Source organism: Misgurnus anguillicaudatus, chromosome 18 (assembly GCF_027580225.2).
Source record: "Misgurnus anguillicaudatus chromosome 18, ASM2758022v2, whole genome shotgun sequence".
NCBI lineage: Eukaryota > Metazoa > Chordata > Actinopteri > Cypriniformes > Cobitidae > Misgurnus > Misgurnus anguillicaudatus.
Window position 1 is genome coordinate 6,863,726 of NC_073354.2, and position 14,897 is coordinate 6,878,622.

Consider the following 14,897-nt stretch of genomic DNA (forward strand, 5'->3'; position numbering starts at 1 on the left):
CGCAGAGTTAAGGGGATCTCACTTGACTTGACTTGTCGTCTATGTAACATGACAGTCAGCACATGATCATGAATGTTTACAAGATAAATGTATATTTTCATTGCATTGTAAAAATGATAAAAGTATCTTAATACATGCTAAGTTTATGAAAATGTATTAACACAAGCTTTTTGTTCTGCTATAATACACTCACCTAAAGGATTATTAGGAACACCTATCCAATTCCTCATTAATGCAATTATCTAATCAACCAATCACATGGCAGTTGTTTCAATGCATTTAGGGGTGAGGATCTGCTCAGGACAATCTCCTGAACTCCAAACTGAATGTCAGAATGGGCAAGAAAAATGATTTAAGCAATTTTGAGCGTAGCATGGTTGTTGGTGCCAGACGGGCCGGTCTGAATATTTCACAATCTGCTCAGTTACTGGGATTTTCACGCACAACCATTTCTAGGGTTTACAAAGAATGGTGTGAAAAGGGAAAAACATCCAGTATGCGGCAGTCCTGTGGGTTAAAATGCCTTGTTGATGCTAGAGGTCAGAGGAGAATGGGCCGACTGATTCAAACTGACAGAAGAGCAACTTTGACTGAAATAACCACTCGTTACAACCGAGGTATGCAGCAAAGCATTTGTGAAGCCACAACACGCACAACCTTGAGGCGGATGGGCTACAACAGCTGAAGATCCCACCGGGTACCACTCATCTCCACTACAAATAGGAAAAAGAGGCACTTTGCACAAGCTCACCAAATCTGGACAGTTGAAGACTGTAAAAATGTTGCCTGATCTGATGAGTCTCAATTTCTGTTGAGACATTCAGATTGTAGAGTCAGAATTTGGCGTAAACAGAATGAGAACCATCATGTCTTGTTATCACTGTGCAGACTGCTGGTGGTGGTGTACTGGTGTGGGGGATGTTTTCTTGGCACACTTTAGACCCCTTAGTGCCAATTGGGCATCGTTTAAATGCCATAGCCTACCTGAGCATTGTTTCTGACCATGTCCATCCCTTTATGACCACCATGTACTCATCCTCTGATGGCTACTTCCAGCAGGATAATGCACCATGTCACAAAGCTGGAATCTTTTCAAATTAGTTTCTTGAACATGACAATGAGTTCACTGTACTAAAATGGCCCCCAAAGTCACCAGATCTCGACCCAATAGAGCATCTTTGGGATATGGTGGAACGGGAGCTTCGTGCCCTGGATGTGCATCCCACAAATCTCCATCAACTGCAAGATGCCATCCTATAAATATGGGCCAACATTTCTAAAGAATGCTTTCAGCATCTTGTTGAATCAATGCCACGTAGAATTAAGGCAATTCTGAAGGTGAAAGGGGGTCAAACACAGTATTAGTATGGTGTTCCTAGTAATCCTTTAGATGAGTGTATATAACACTATAAACAATACTAATATATTATTTTATATATAAAATGTAATTCTATCTTGGCATGCACATTGTCATGTTGGTCCAGTTTAATTAAGAGGATTTATTGGTTTGGTGTATTGTAAACCTTAAAAAAGTAATTATTTTAAATGCAATTTTGTAATAATAATAACAGATTTAGTTCTCTTATATCTTTATTTATTATTATTTAAAATCATTTAATAGAATTTTGCAGATTCCCCCCCTCTAAAAACAAAAAAATATAAAAATAAAAGCTAATTCAAGATATTAAAAAAGTCTAAATAACTCTTCCTTACAGTAATTTGAACATTACATGAGGGCAATTTCATGCAAATGTCAATCTTAATATAAAAAGGAAAAGTTTATAACCAGACTAATCTCAGATGTCAATATTTGGCCATTCAAAGTCTCAGTTAAAATTTGAAAGCATTTTTAAAATGATTTTTCATAGTTACGCATACACGCCCTCATCTAAAATAGAAAAACTTGTAAATAGACTGATATTTTTTAATGTCTGAACTGGTTTAGGAAAATATAAACTGATGTTTCAATGTATTTGTAATAAATGCATTTTTAGAGATTTTATATTTCAAGTTTTGACTGCATAATGCTGGTATTGCTTTTTTTTAGCTTACTCTTTTGCATCCAATGGAATTAAACAGGCTGGATTTATGAATTTATAGCTGCATTGTTCATCTCCTTTTACTTTATCTTTCCCTATTTTTTGTGTTCGCAGGAGATGATTGTAGACAAAGTGAACGGTCACCCCGTCCCACGCTATCTCATCTATGACATCATAAAGTTTAGTGTAAGTACAGTGACGTATTTCCTAATCCGAGTGCACTTTCAGTAAAATGTAGAAGGGACTTTTTTTATTAATGGTTGCAGAAGACTGAGCTCTGTTTGATAGATGGTTGGCGAGGCTGTAGTATTCAAAGGTTTGGTAATGTCATCTGAATATAAAAGTCATTTCAGAGACTTATTACATTCCGCTGAAGGATTATGAAGACTAATGCTTTTTTCTTTGTAATAATGTCCACTGATGAATCATATGCAGTAACACCTGGAATATGTATAAAGAAAGTAAATAGGGTTATTTGATGAATACATGTTGACTAAAATCAATCTCTTCACTTGAATAAGCAGCTCTTCATGTTTTTTCCTTGCTTTGAGAGGAATGCAAAGTATCTTGCAACATTTTTTTCTGCTGTAAAGTCCATTATAGATCAAAAAAAGTTCTAGTAATCCTGTGGTACACAGTTTGGATTTGCTTCTTAATTCTTGATGATGTGTCAGATGATGGCTTTCATTCAAGATTAATATTCAAGCAGGTAGAGAGAAATGCAATATATCTCTTAAAAATATTGAACAATCAAGGTTTGCTACAGTTGCCATTTATTATTGTTTATAGTATTAGAAGTCAAGCCCGTCTACGTCTAATATAATGGAATTTATTTGCAGTAAAAATGTTTACCAGAAAAATTAATGTAGAATTATTTAAGTTGAAATTGATTTAATTGTACATTAATGGATTATTTGTCTTTGCCATTTATTAAAATATATTACTATGTTAATAGAGTAGTAACCCTCATGTTAAACATAAGCAAAGTGTCAAAAAAGCAGTTGAGCTTGTGGGCCAAACTCACCCCTCCTTTTTCCTACAAGTTTCTGAAAGTTTTTTTTGAACGGGGGTATCCGTTATGACTGATTGACCCCATATTGCTTTAATGGGCCTTTACCCCCAGAAAAGCAGGCATGCACGTCAAGTGAAAGCGAGAATGTGCATTAGCATTGCTATCACTGCACAGCACGCAACAACTTTGTTTTATCAAGTTGGTTCGACAAAAGAAGTGTGTTTTTGGATGTTAGGACAAAAAGATAACCTTATTTAGCTTTCCATGTCTTAAGACAACAGTGGATGCAGGTAGTTTTTCATGGATAGCAACATAATTGCGTTATGTTTGTTCCCTGGCTGCATTTCGGAGAGGATTGCTTTACAAACAAGGCTCAGTTTGACGCCGGATTTGCCACTTGTTTTAGGGTACCCGCGGAGTCTTAAAAGTCTTTAAAAAGTCTTACATTTAATTTTCCCATACTAAGGCCTTAAAAGGTATTGAATTTCACCTCAAAGTCTTGAATTTTTCTCGGAGTTCATAATTTTTCCAATGATGAATAGATTTATATGCTGTTAATTCAGACACAAAACTCGCGTGCACGAAAACCACGAACGAGGGACAGATACGAGCGCAGAACACTACCCATTTGCGGAAAAGCATCTTCGCGAGCACGCAGAACACTATTCGCACGAAGAAAACGTCCTAGCGAGAGCGCAACTCTGCTCAGAGCGCACACACACACACACACACACACACACACACACACACACACACACACACACTAGAGCTGCACGATTCTGTATAAAATGAGAATCACGATGCTTTTGCCTTTCAGAAGGGATAAGATCTGCACATTGCTCTGCCTCACTCATTCTCTTTAGTCTCTGTTTCTTTCTGTAACTTCTCGGCGAAAGCATCCGCTGTACCAGTGGATCGAGCACGAGGACATCTGACTTGCGCAATAATAAATGAGACGTCATACCGGCCGCTGTGATTGCGTGTTGTTGAGAGAATTGACGAAACTGTGGCTTTCCTCCTTTTATCGTAGTTTTTTCCAACTCCATTGACTTGTATTAGATGTGCTGTGAGGTACGGTATTACTCCGCGCCGGGAACGTTGTTTGTATTCTTGCAATTGGCAAAGGCGGATTATCGCCACCAACTGGGCTGGAGTGTCTATTATTCAAGCGCTCAGCGGAAGAATATACGGGTGTGAGGCGTTTGGAAAAATAGGTCCACAAGTTTACAACGAATGCTAAAACAGCTGTTGGAAAGCATCTTTTGCAGCGATTTTTGTGTGAGCATATCAGTGAACACCCCTGACCACTCGGTGAGTTTCACGTCTTTGCAAACGAAAGTTTAATGCATTTTAGGAAGGATTGTTCTAGTGCACCTATACAGCCATTATAGAGGGAGGTAATACAACAAATACCCGAAAATTCTCGGAGCAGCCGCATATGTCGAAATTTCAGTCAAAACCGTTCTATTTCATCATAAACAATCTGATTTAGGGATGTTCAAATATACAATAAATGTATAATTGTACAGATTAAATCTATTTGATTGTTTGTTTTTGATTGTTGGGTAAAGATAAGAGTCAGGCCGTTTGGGCCTTGGACTCAGCCTTTCAGAGGGATGTTGTCATGAATGTTTAAGCACTTATAAATAGTAATTATTTGATTTTAAATTATTATTTATTCTACCTGAATGGATGTGATGTAGGTATTAAATTTCATTTGAAGTGGTATTAAAAATGTCTTCAATTTATGTTTGACAATCCTGGAGGTACCCTGTTGTTTACAACTGATGAACTTTAAAAGACACTGTTTAGGGGTCACAACCACAGGTGTAAGTAAAACAAAATATCACGTTTTGTTTGTAATCGGCGCATATGTGCATGTAATGTAAACAACACCAACAACAGCAAACATTTTACGCCTCAGTTGTCATTAGGGCTGGACGATTTAACCTAAAATCAAAACCTTGGTTAATTTAACATTTGACATCGATTACGATTAATAAACGATTATTATTAGTATTTGCCTGATAGTTCACTGGCAAAGTTTGTATTGTAAATATGCTCAGATATTAAAGGTGGGATTTTTTCTATTGAAAGGGCATTTGTTGTTATCTTCGTGATTTTTAAAGAATTGAGCGAAGAAGAAAGTATTAGTTGTTTAGGTTGTTTATTGAATATTTTGACTTTAACTGAAATCAAAGCACACATTGCCTGAAATGAAAGCAGTCACATTTTAGTTTGCTGTAAACTGCAAGTTTCCTAAAAAAGTAGAAAATAAATAACTTCATTAAAAAAATTATTTTAAAAGTCTAGTCATTCACGGCTTCAAACTAACTTTTTTGTTATTATGAGCATTGTACCCCCTGACTCAACAGAAAATTTAAGGGCACACTTTAAATCAGCCTGCAATGCAATTATTCACATTTCCCCCCAAAATAACTGCATTACTGAAAAATACTAAATAGACTTAACTTTATGAAGTTGCTGCACATGTTATTATGCACAATTGATGAAACTTTCAGAATAGGAAGTTATGAACCAAAGATTCATACAATCCCCATGACTAATTATAGCCATAGGATACATAAGTTATATCCAGATAGCATATTGTAATGAGATGCGTGGCATGGTAATACACATACTTGTATTCTTTACACGTTTCTTGTCTTCTATCCAGTTTTCCTTAACTGGGCACTGCTGTCTAAGACCTTTATTCTCATCTATAATGTTTTTGGTGTTAATGTAGACTACAAGTTCTCCTGTTCTCTCTATCTTTCTTCTCTGCCATGTCCAATTAAACCTTGTGTTAAAGGAAATATTGTATAAATTTGGTCTCCAGACATCACATCACTGTATGCATACATGTGAATTATTTATTAATACCATAAGAGACCATTTCGGGTTTAAGATTTCGATCATCAAACAACTGTAAGGATGTTCTGTATGCTGTTTATTGAACACAGGCTCATATAGTTATTATTTGTGGTGTTTGCTAAGCATCAATGTTGCTCACAGTAACATGAAGAAAACCGTAATCCTGAGAAATAAACTTGACTTTACTGTTTGTGCTTTAACTTTACTAATTACATTATGGGATTTTTGTACACTGGATGCTAACACAATTCTGTACACTTAAAGAAGGACCTGAGGCATTTTATTTTCAAATAAGTGCAGCTTATTTTCCAACCTGCCCCAAATTTGCTCAATGGGGTTGAGGTCTGGACCTTAAGGTTCCACTAAGAAAAATGACTTTAAGAGCACCTATAACAACAATCAGAAACGTTGAGGCGGGCTTTACACGATGACGACAGCGCAGCAGGAACAATAAAGCAGATTTTGTACATTACACAGATGGATGCCGCCGTGAAACATCACGCGTTCGAATCAGCTATTGCGTCTGTTTTAAGCAATTTAAACTTTTCCTTGTCTTTGAAGTTTTGCCAGACCATAACTCAGTTACTGCTGAGAATGGTCTGGTTTTAAAGCAACACTATGTAGTTTCCATGTAAAATTGACTTACGGCTCCCCCATGTGGTTGAAAAGTGCAACAGTGCCTGGTATCAGACACTCTTCTGCAGGCAGGGGGAGGGGCGGGGCTGTGTGCTCTACCCTCCACCTCAACTTTCAGAGTGTGCTTGTAGCAGCTAGGAGGCTGCTCAGGTTGCAGCAGCAGTAGAACTTGTCCAGTTAAAAGTTGTTCTATCACTGAAATAATTTTAAAGACATTATTTAAAGGTTGAAAAACTACATAGTGTTGCTTTAACCAGGCTATCTTTGCGTGGTTTATGGCTCCAAAAACACATATACCGTACATTATTGTTGCTCCTCTATGCCCTGCCTCCCTGAAACGCTTTGATTTTTTAAGAAAGGTAATCGTTCTGAAAGCGAGTGTCCTCCGATTGGCCAACTAAGTACGTTGTGATTGGCCTAAATACCTTTGATGTCAGCCAGAAATGTGATGCTCATTTACGTTTTTGGAAGATTAGCTCACAATGCAATACTATCAGGAGTTAATATTGTTTTAACTACCTTATCAATATGAGCCCAATCTGATCCAGAAAATGCAGATGACCAAGCTAAGCTGATCAATCCACTTTACCAGCGCAGCTTGAGCTGAACTTAACAGATTGGTAATGTAAGGATACTAATGCTGCGTTTACACCAGCTGCAGTGGAGGCGTCAAGCACGAGTGATTTCAATGTTAAGTCCATGTGGAGACTGTCTGGAGGTCTCGCGGCACAGATGAGGCATTTGGCGCGGTGTGGTAGACGCAATTCCGCCTCATTTGCGCATCTAGTTTGTGCGAATGGCGCGAATTGAGTGTCTAGTGCGGTATGCACAGTACACGCAAATGGTGCTTTTTGTGCATTTTGTGTTTGACGCAAATTTGCGGCTGACGCCCGAGTTGAAAAATCTGAACTTTGCCGGATTTTCGTGCCGCATTAAACAATCAGGAGCCTTCTTGCTGCTGTGGTGGCAGACCTGCCCGGATTCACTCATTCAACCTGAAGGAACGTTTGATATTGTTCGTAAGCAGTCAACTAGAGCTATACGACACAAGTTCTTATTTCTATAGAGTCAGGAATTAAAAGGACCTCGCTTGGAAGAATGTCAGTGAGGATATTGGGCAACCTAGTAAGTTGTAAATACACATTTCACTTTTGAGTCACGTGACGTTTATCGACCCGCGCCGTTTATTTTCCCCCTATTGTAAGGTTACCAAATACAAACCGGTAACTCTTTTGATAAATGTACAATTAACATCAGCCATCTTGCAAACAGACAACTGTATGCACTTGCCCCTCCCACAAGAAGCGGATTTTGCCTCTGATGGTCGTCAAGTGTTTGCTTTTTCTGCGCTTCTACTTCGCTCTAGACGCGCGAATGCATTCAAACTGTTCAAGCGGCAAACTAGGTTGGTGTAAACGCAGCATAAAACATAAAACCATGTCTGCATTTGTAATCGTAGAAACGACAAACAACAAGCGCTACAAAACTTGTGTTTGAGTTATAGTTTAGTCAGTAGTAAATTCTTTAAATATGAAGACATAGACTAGAGTTATGATAATGACCGTCGTGTCCATGTCAACCAGCCAAGGAAGTAAACTGTTGCCTACAATGCGTGTGTTTGTTAAAGTCCAAGGAAAGAGATTTACCTTGGAGACGATAACTTGCGTCATCGTTTACTTTGGAATTTGTACCTTTTGCATATCGTTAACATTTACTTATACACACTTCACATCGTGAATCAGACAATAGGTGCTCTTTAAATCTCCTTATGATAGCCACCACTGTATCTACAAAGTCATTATTATGCTCTATAAACCAGAATAGAGCCATCTTAAAGACATGCATGGTGGACATACCAAATATTAAAGTTAAAACTGGATAAAATTGTACTTCATCTGATATTTGTTGTGCTTGGGGCAAACATCATTATGAAATGAAATCATGTTTGTAGATCTGTCAGGTGTTTTAATATTTTTGGCCACCACTTTATATCTGCACGGCAAAGCACCATTCAAATCTAGTTTTAATATACCACAGTTTGTATTAAGAAACATGTATTTGGTTTAAAGAGTTAACCCTGCTTTCTCAGACCATATGGTTCATCAACAAAGGATATTCAGTTCACTTTTTGTTGGCCAAGACGTCCTGCAGGTTCTCTAAACACCCCTGCTGTTGTTTGGCTGTGGATGGTCAGCTTCTGGTGGGTTTGGCAGTCAGTACTTGCTGTTGTGTTTTCATGTTGACCCAGCCAACTTCACTTCCTTCTCTAAAATCATTACGTCTCCCTCGGCTCGACTTTGAGTATTGATCGAGGATTCAGCTGTCAGTGTCACGGGATTTCATTGCAAATGACTGTGGAAATGGTTTGTGATAAGAAAAATGCATCACTATAGATCTGCTCCAAAATTTAGAGGAGACACCTGGCAACTATTGTTCAGACTTTCTTTCAGAATTAATTTGTCCTTTCTGTGTCCGTCCTGCAAATCAAAAACGCGAGGCTACAAACCAGAACTGCATTGATTCTTGTGTGTCTATACTGAGAACACTGAAAGATTTGACATGAAGTAGTTGATACAATTTTTAAATCAGGATTGTTTGTAAATGATGTTTCTTGCCTGAGGTGATAAGATATATACGCAAGGTTAGTTTTAGATAGCTTTTTTATGGTTACCGAAATGAAAACCTACATAATATTTTCCCGAAAGGCAAAATTTCTCCTTGAGTGAGCGCCTCTACCTCTCAACATCAAGGCAAATGAATCATAAGCTGCAAAAGGTAAAAAGAAACTTCACCTTATTTTGTCAGCATTGCATGTATTAATTGAGAAAGCAGTCCCAGAATGCATTGCGACAGCTCAGTAAGAAAAGAAAATGTTCGAGGACATGAATACATGAAGTTCATTTTCAGAGCTGCTCTCAGATTTTGTTGAGAATTGCGTTCGTCAAATACACACTGACAACCCATCAAAATAAAAGTCATTTGAACGTAATGAAGTTGACCGAAAAATTATTTCTTAAGTAACATAATCACAGATTATACAGTACTGTGTAAAAGTGTTAGGTCACTATGCCAGAATTAGATTTGTTGTTTTTGCATTGTTATATGGATCATATATAACTTTTTCTCAGTCTCTTTAATAAAATACACCCAAAAAATACAGGAAATGTGTATGTAGTATTAAAAACAGTATAAAAGTATAAACTGAAGTGTCAAGTTTTTAGGGTAAACTCTTCCACTTGAGCAATAGCAGGAAACTGCAGGATGCCTTAAACCTAAATAAAATTAAATCCTAATTTCTAATTTTAAAGAAGTTAGTCTTTTTACTTCATATAATTTTGTGTAGATATTTCCTGTATTTTCTGTTTGTATCTTAATAAAATAGTTTGAAAAATAAATATGGATGGACATTAAAACTTCTAAAACAACAGTCTGGTGGTGACTTTGCACAGTACTGTATATCAGATTTTTACGTTCATTTTTAATTTAAACAAAATTTTGTTATGCAGCACTGTAACAAAAAATTAAAAATGCAATTTTTGGATGGAAATTAATTTGTTTTGTTTAATACCATTAACCATTTAAAAACAATTAAAGAAAAAAAAATAATTTAAAATAAATAACTAAAAATAACATTAATTGGTTTTTAAAGGGCCCCATGAATCTACTCGTTTTAAACATAAGAGCTTGTTTAAAAATGGGCCAAGCACAAGTCAAGTGTGTGGGAAATATTTTAAGATAAAGTTTGATTGTTCAAACTTTTAGGGGTGGTTTCCCGGACAGGGATTAGTTTAAGCCAGGACTAGGCCTTAGTTTAATTAGGCAATATAGCTATTTTTAAAGTCGCAATGAAATTGAAATGAAAAACTATATATATATATTAATATTGTGGTATTATTAACAAATTACTTATCTGTGAGCTTCATTATTTTTAAAAAATTTGTGTGTGCATAATCTTTAATCAAAAATGCAAATCTCCTCCCCTCCTCAAAACGATCTCTCTTCACTTCCGGTCATAAGTATGGCAGGTGGGCGGGGTCTGGGAAAAGATCGCAGCAATTAGCAACACGACCCAACTTCAAACAATCCAATCAGATCTCGATGGACAAATTCAAATTCAGCCCTGCCTTATTTCATTTCAGAAGCCGTTTCATTCGGATATACGTCACCATGGGGAAAATAAGGCAATCGCTACTTCCGTTTCATGGCGACTTTAACAAACATGCCTTACTAAAAACATTACTTGTGTGCATTTTTAGACAAAACAAAGGGGACTGATGTATTTTAAGATATGTCAGTGCAAGTTGATTTGAGTTTACATTTATTTTAGTCTATAACTAGTCTAATCCCTGTCCGGGAAACCACCTCATAATCTTCAGGATAATGAAGTTGTGGTGCTCTTATAATTTGCAAAGGATGCTCCTAAATTTTTGCTGGTGCTCCTAACTTTTAAATTTGGTAGCACCAGTGCTACTTACTTAAGTTAATTTTAAACCCTGATTAAGAAAGTGTCTAATGTAACATGAAATCATTGGTATGTTGAGTCTCTTGTGTGATGTATGTACTCCAAAAAGTTGGGAATTTCAGTGTCAAAGTTAAACAATGACCAGGCTTGCTAGGGTTTAAAACAGACGTGTACTTTATAAAGTATACTCATATTGTGTTAGGAAGTGTTTTTCTTTATTATTACTTTTTATTGGATAGGGACAGTGAAAAATGAAATATAGTGTAGTGTTTATATTCTTTATTGATGGTCAGTCTTCTGTGTGCATACTGAAGATTACAAGGTGTATAGTGGGGGGACGAGACCGCCTATGCTGAGTCCGAGTCATATAAAGAGAGAGTTACGAAGCGCTTTGATCTCACCGCCGCGCGGTCACGTGATTCATGTAACGTTCTACAGTTCCTAACCAAGCCGGGCTGTCAATCTGTTTGCATAGGTTTTCAGCTATTTTAGGTAAATATTAGCTTGTAATGTGAATTGATCACTATACTTACTATGTTTATAACGTTTTTTTACTAGGGAGTGATGGAAATACAGTAAATAAGTTAATAAAGATAAACAGTTAATGATGACCCAAAGATAACTGTGGTTATCTAAACCAACTACAGCAACACAGTTTATCTTTTATTTTTGTAGCAAAAATATGGCTGTATAAATGGCTATCAATCTGCTAAAAATATAATTCCTACACTTTTACTATATTAAAATCACAAAAAAGATCGCCAATGTGGTTCTTTGTAACAGTGAAACATAACAGAAACACACTAAATTCATATTTAATTGTATTTATATGTTAATATAATTATACATGATTTTCGAGGATACATACCAAACACAATGAAACACATAGCAGCATTGTGAAGCAGTGTGACTTTCTTATGAGGCATTTAGCTTCTCACTGTTGCCCCCTAGTGTTACTCGTAATATATAAAAAAAAAGAAGTATAAAGTAGATGGCCACCAGTAATAAAATATTAAACCATTAAATCTATATTATTTACACATTATACACAACTCATTAAAATATAAACATTTTACTAGTTATTATTAACGATAATCATTACCTACAGCAGAGTTCATAAAATATCACTGTTGACTATATTCCTAAAATGTCTGAAAATGTAAAGAGAAACAGTAATTTCATCGATTTACCAGCAGGTGTCATTGAAATGAATGGGCTTCAGTGCTGCGTTTGGAATTATGCGTCACTCCATGACACGCTGTTACTTCCGCATTCCATTCTTACAACGGACGTCTATGTGAGTGTCGTAACTCTCTTATTATACGACTCTGGTTCTGTCCAACTATCTTATTAAACAGCCTAACGTTCAGAGTCACTTCTACCTAGGATATTTATAAATATTTTTCGACATATCACTATAATAGCAAATGAATCAAAACTATGTAACTATGAAAGTCAGTACTGTGACCGAAGAAATCCATTGGTTTGAGAGCCCTGCATTACAGCATTTATAACTGACTGACATTCAGGTGAACCTTATTAATAGTAAAGGTGAGCCTTAGGGCGTTTCCACATTAGCACTTTTGGTGCGCACCCGGGTTCGATTGACGTCAGAGTTCGGTACCTTTGGATGATGTGAACGCTGTCTTCTTGGGTGTGCACCCGCGAAACGTACTTGAGTCCGCTTAAAAAAGGGTGGTCTGGGGTCCGGTTCATGTGAACTCCAGAATGGTTTGCTGCTGATGTGAGCACAGTCGTACCAAATCGCGGAAGTGAACCGCTGTTAATTACGTATTATGTGGAATGTCCCCACTAAGATAACAGACGTGTGTGTTTGTGTGCGTGCACTTACCTTGATGATAAAATGCATAGAATGCTTGCTTGAGTTTTGTTCTTATTTTTTTAAACCTTTGGTTTTGCTTTTAAAGAAATAATACAGAAACGCACTTGCGTCTGTCTGCCGCAAATATATTAAAGTCGTTTCGACGACAACGGGCTCTCCGCCGACGTCAATTTTTGCAGTTGTTTACAGCGGTTGCCAAGCAACATGAGTACGCGTCGGCTGCAGCTTGATGATGCAAGCGTACCGCGGTTTGGATGCAAAAATAATATGTGAACACAGTCCATGGGGGGCATGGGGAGGGGGGAGCAATCGAACTCAGGTTCGGACCAGGCAATCACACCAAATGTGAAACCGCCCTTAAAGCCTTATGTTTATTTGACAGTGAGTTTAATTACATTTTACATTTAAGTTTGTATGAAGGCTAAATACAAAATAAACATCAATGTATTATACCATTTAAATTTTTTCCCCTGGGCAAATTCATTTGTTCAGAAGTTTGTAGGTACAGACTTTCTTTGCAGTTTATCCAAAGGCATTTTTAACATTCATGTCATTATTGGATTTAACTTAGAAGTAAATCGGCGATATAAATTTTGTCCATATCATCCATATGAGGCCATTCACATTACCGTTGTCTGACACCAGTCTTTTTTTATTCAGTCTATAAGAGATGTTCCTAGATCAGGTTGCCTCAGTAATGGTTTCAGACGTCAATTCCTGTCGCCAACAGTCACCCTTGGGTCTCCGGAAGTCACCAAGCATGAAGAATTACATTTACCGCAAACACAACGGCTCGGAAATTACATACTGACATCTGAACTCAAATCTCACATGATCTCATTAACCTTCTTCAACCGCATACATCGTTTCTGAACAGGCCAGCTTTCTACATCCTCACCTCACTGAACCATCAAGCCTCCATTTCAGAGACAACTTAAAAAGTTTGTTTGGATCTCCCAATGTTGAATAACTTAAGAATGTATGACGTTCATATAATTCAGCTTCTATGCTTTTTTTTCTTCAATGCATCAGAAGTCACATACTGTAAGAGCCTGCAGGAAGCCTTAAGCCTTTAGCCTACAGCACAACACACCAGCATTTCAAAGTCAAACTTGTGCATTTCACTCCGGGCCCAGTGGGATTTCTGTCAGGGGCCTCTAAAGCCCAAGGCCTGCACGCCCCGAGACCCCAGGGCCCATGCACATACGGTTGGAGCTGACCGCTCGGACCCCTGAGAATCTCTTTTACCACTCATCCAACCCGCTACTATTTTAAGCCAACTACTGTTAGGCTACCAAATCATGCTGCTTAACGTAAGATAAAAAATCTGGCACCAGGGGCGAGAGAGGAGGAGCCACTAATAATGTGTGAGGCACATAGGCCTCATAGGACCGAAAAACAGGATCCGGTCCTGTTTTCAGTTTCTGTGTGATGTGCAAAAGACACGAGTTTCGTTTGACAAGCAGATACGAAAACATCCCCAAGATTTGCAAGATTAGGTGCCAGATGGCAAAACATGGCCAGAGTCGATGAGGCATCACTGGCACTCACGAGCTGTCTAATAGGACTTGTGTAGTATATATTTTCTATAATGTATGATTTATGGTGGCAGCGCTGTGAGCTTGCAACTTTAGTCTCGAGTGTGATTGTGAAGAAAAATCAATCTCTTGTTTTTTTATATTACGCTACTTTTCACTTTTAGAAGAGCTCTACAGCATACCAGACTTTACGCCATTCGTCTTGAGCTGAAACCAGGATGCCAAGCAGATATAAATGAATGTCGTTTCACGAGTCATTTTCAGCAAGAATGTAAGAAAAAATATAAAGAAACAAAACTAAAAAGTAAAAATCTTTACAACTGTGAGTGTGGACTTATTTTTCTGTCAATAGTTGTATTCGATTGTGGAACTCTAAGACCTTTGGTGAATTAAAACACTGAATTTATTTGCCAAATCCGACAAATTGTAATGTAAATGAAAGCTTCTCGTTTATCTATACAGTGCTTACATTGATTCAAAGGAGCTTTACATG

The 14,897-nt window shown here is 37.3% G+C and overlaps 1 protein-coding gene across 1 annotated transcript in view; it reads left to right on the forward strand.

Annotated features, from left to right (window-relative positions):
• Positions 1-14,897, forward strand: part of rngtt (RNA guanylyltransferase and 5'-phosphatase) — a 153,744-nt gene that overhangs the window by 45,514 nt on the left and 93,333 nt on the right. Inside the window, exon 10 of the mRNA XM_055185675.2 lies at positions 2,154-2,225. Within this exon, the coding sequence (XP_055041650.1) occupies positions 2,154-2,225 (72 nt within the window). The remainder of the gene's footprint in view (positions 1-2,153; positions 2,226-14,897) is intronic.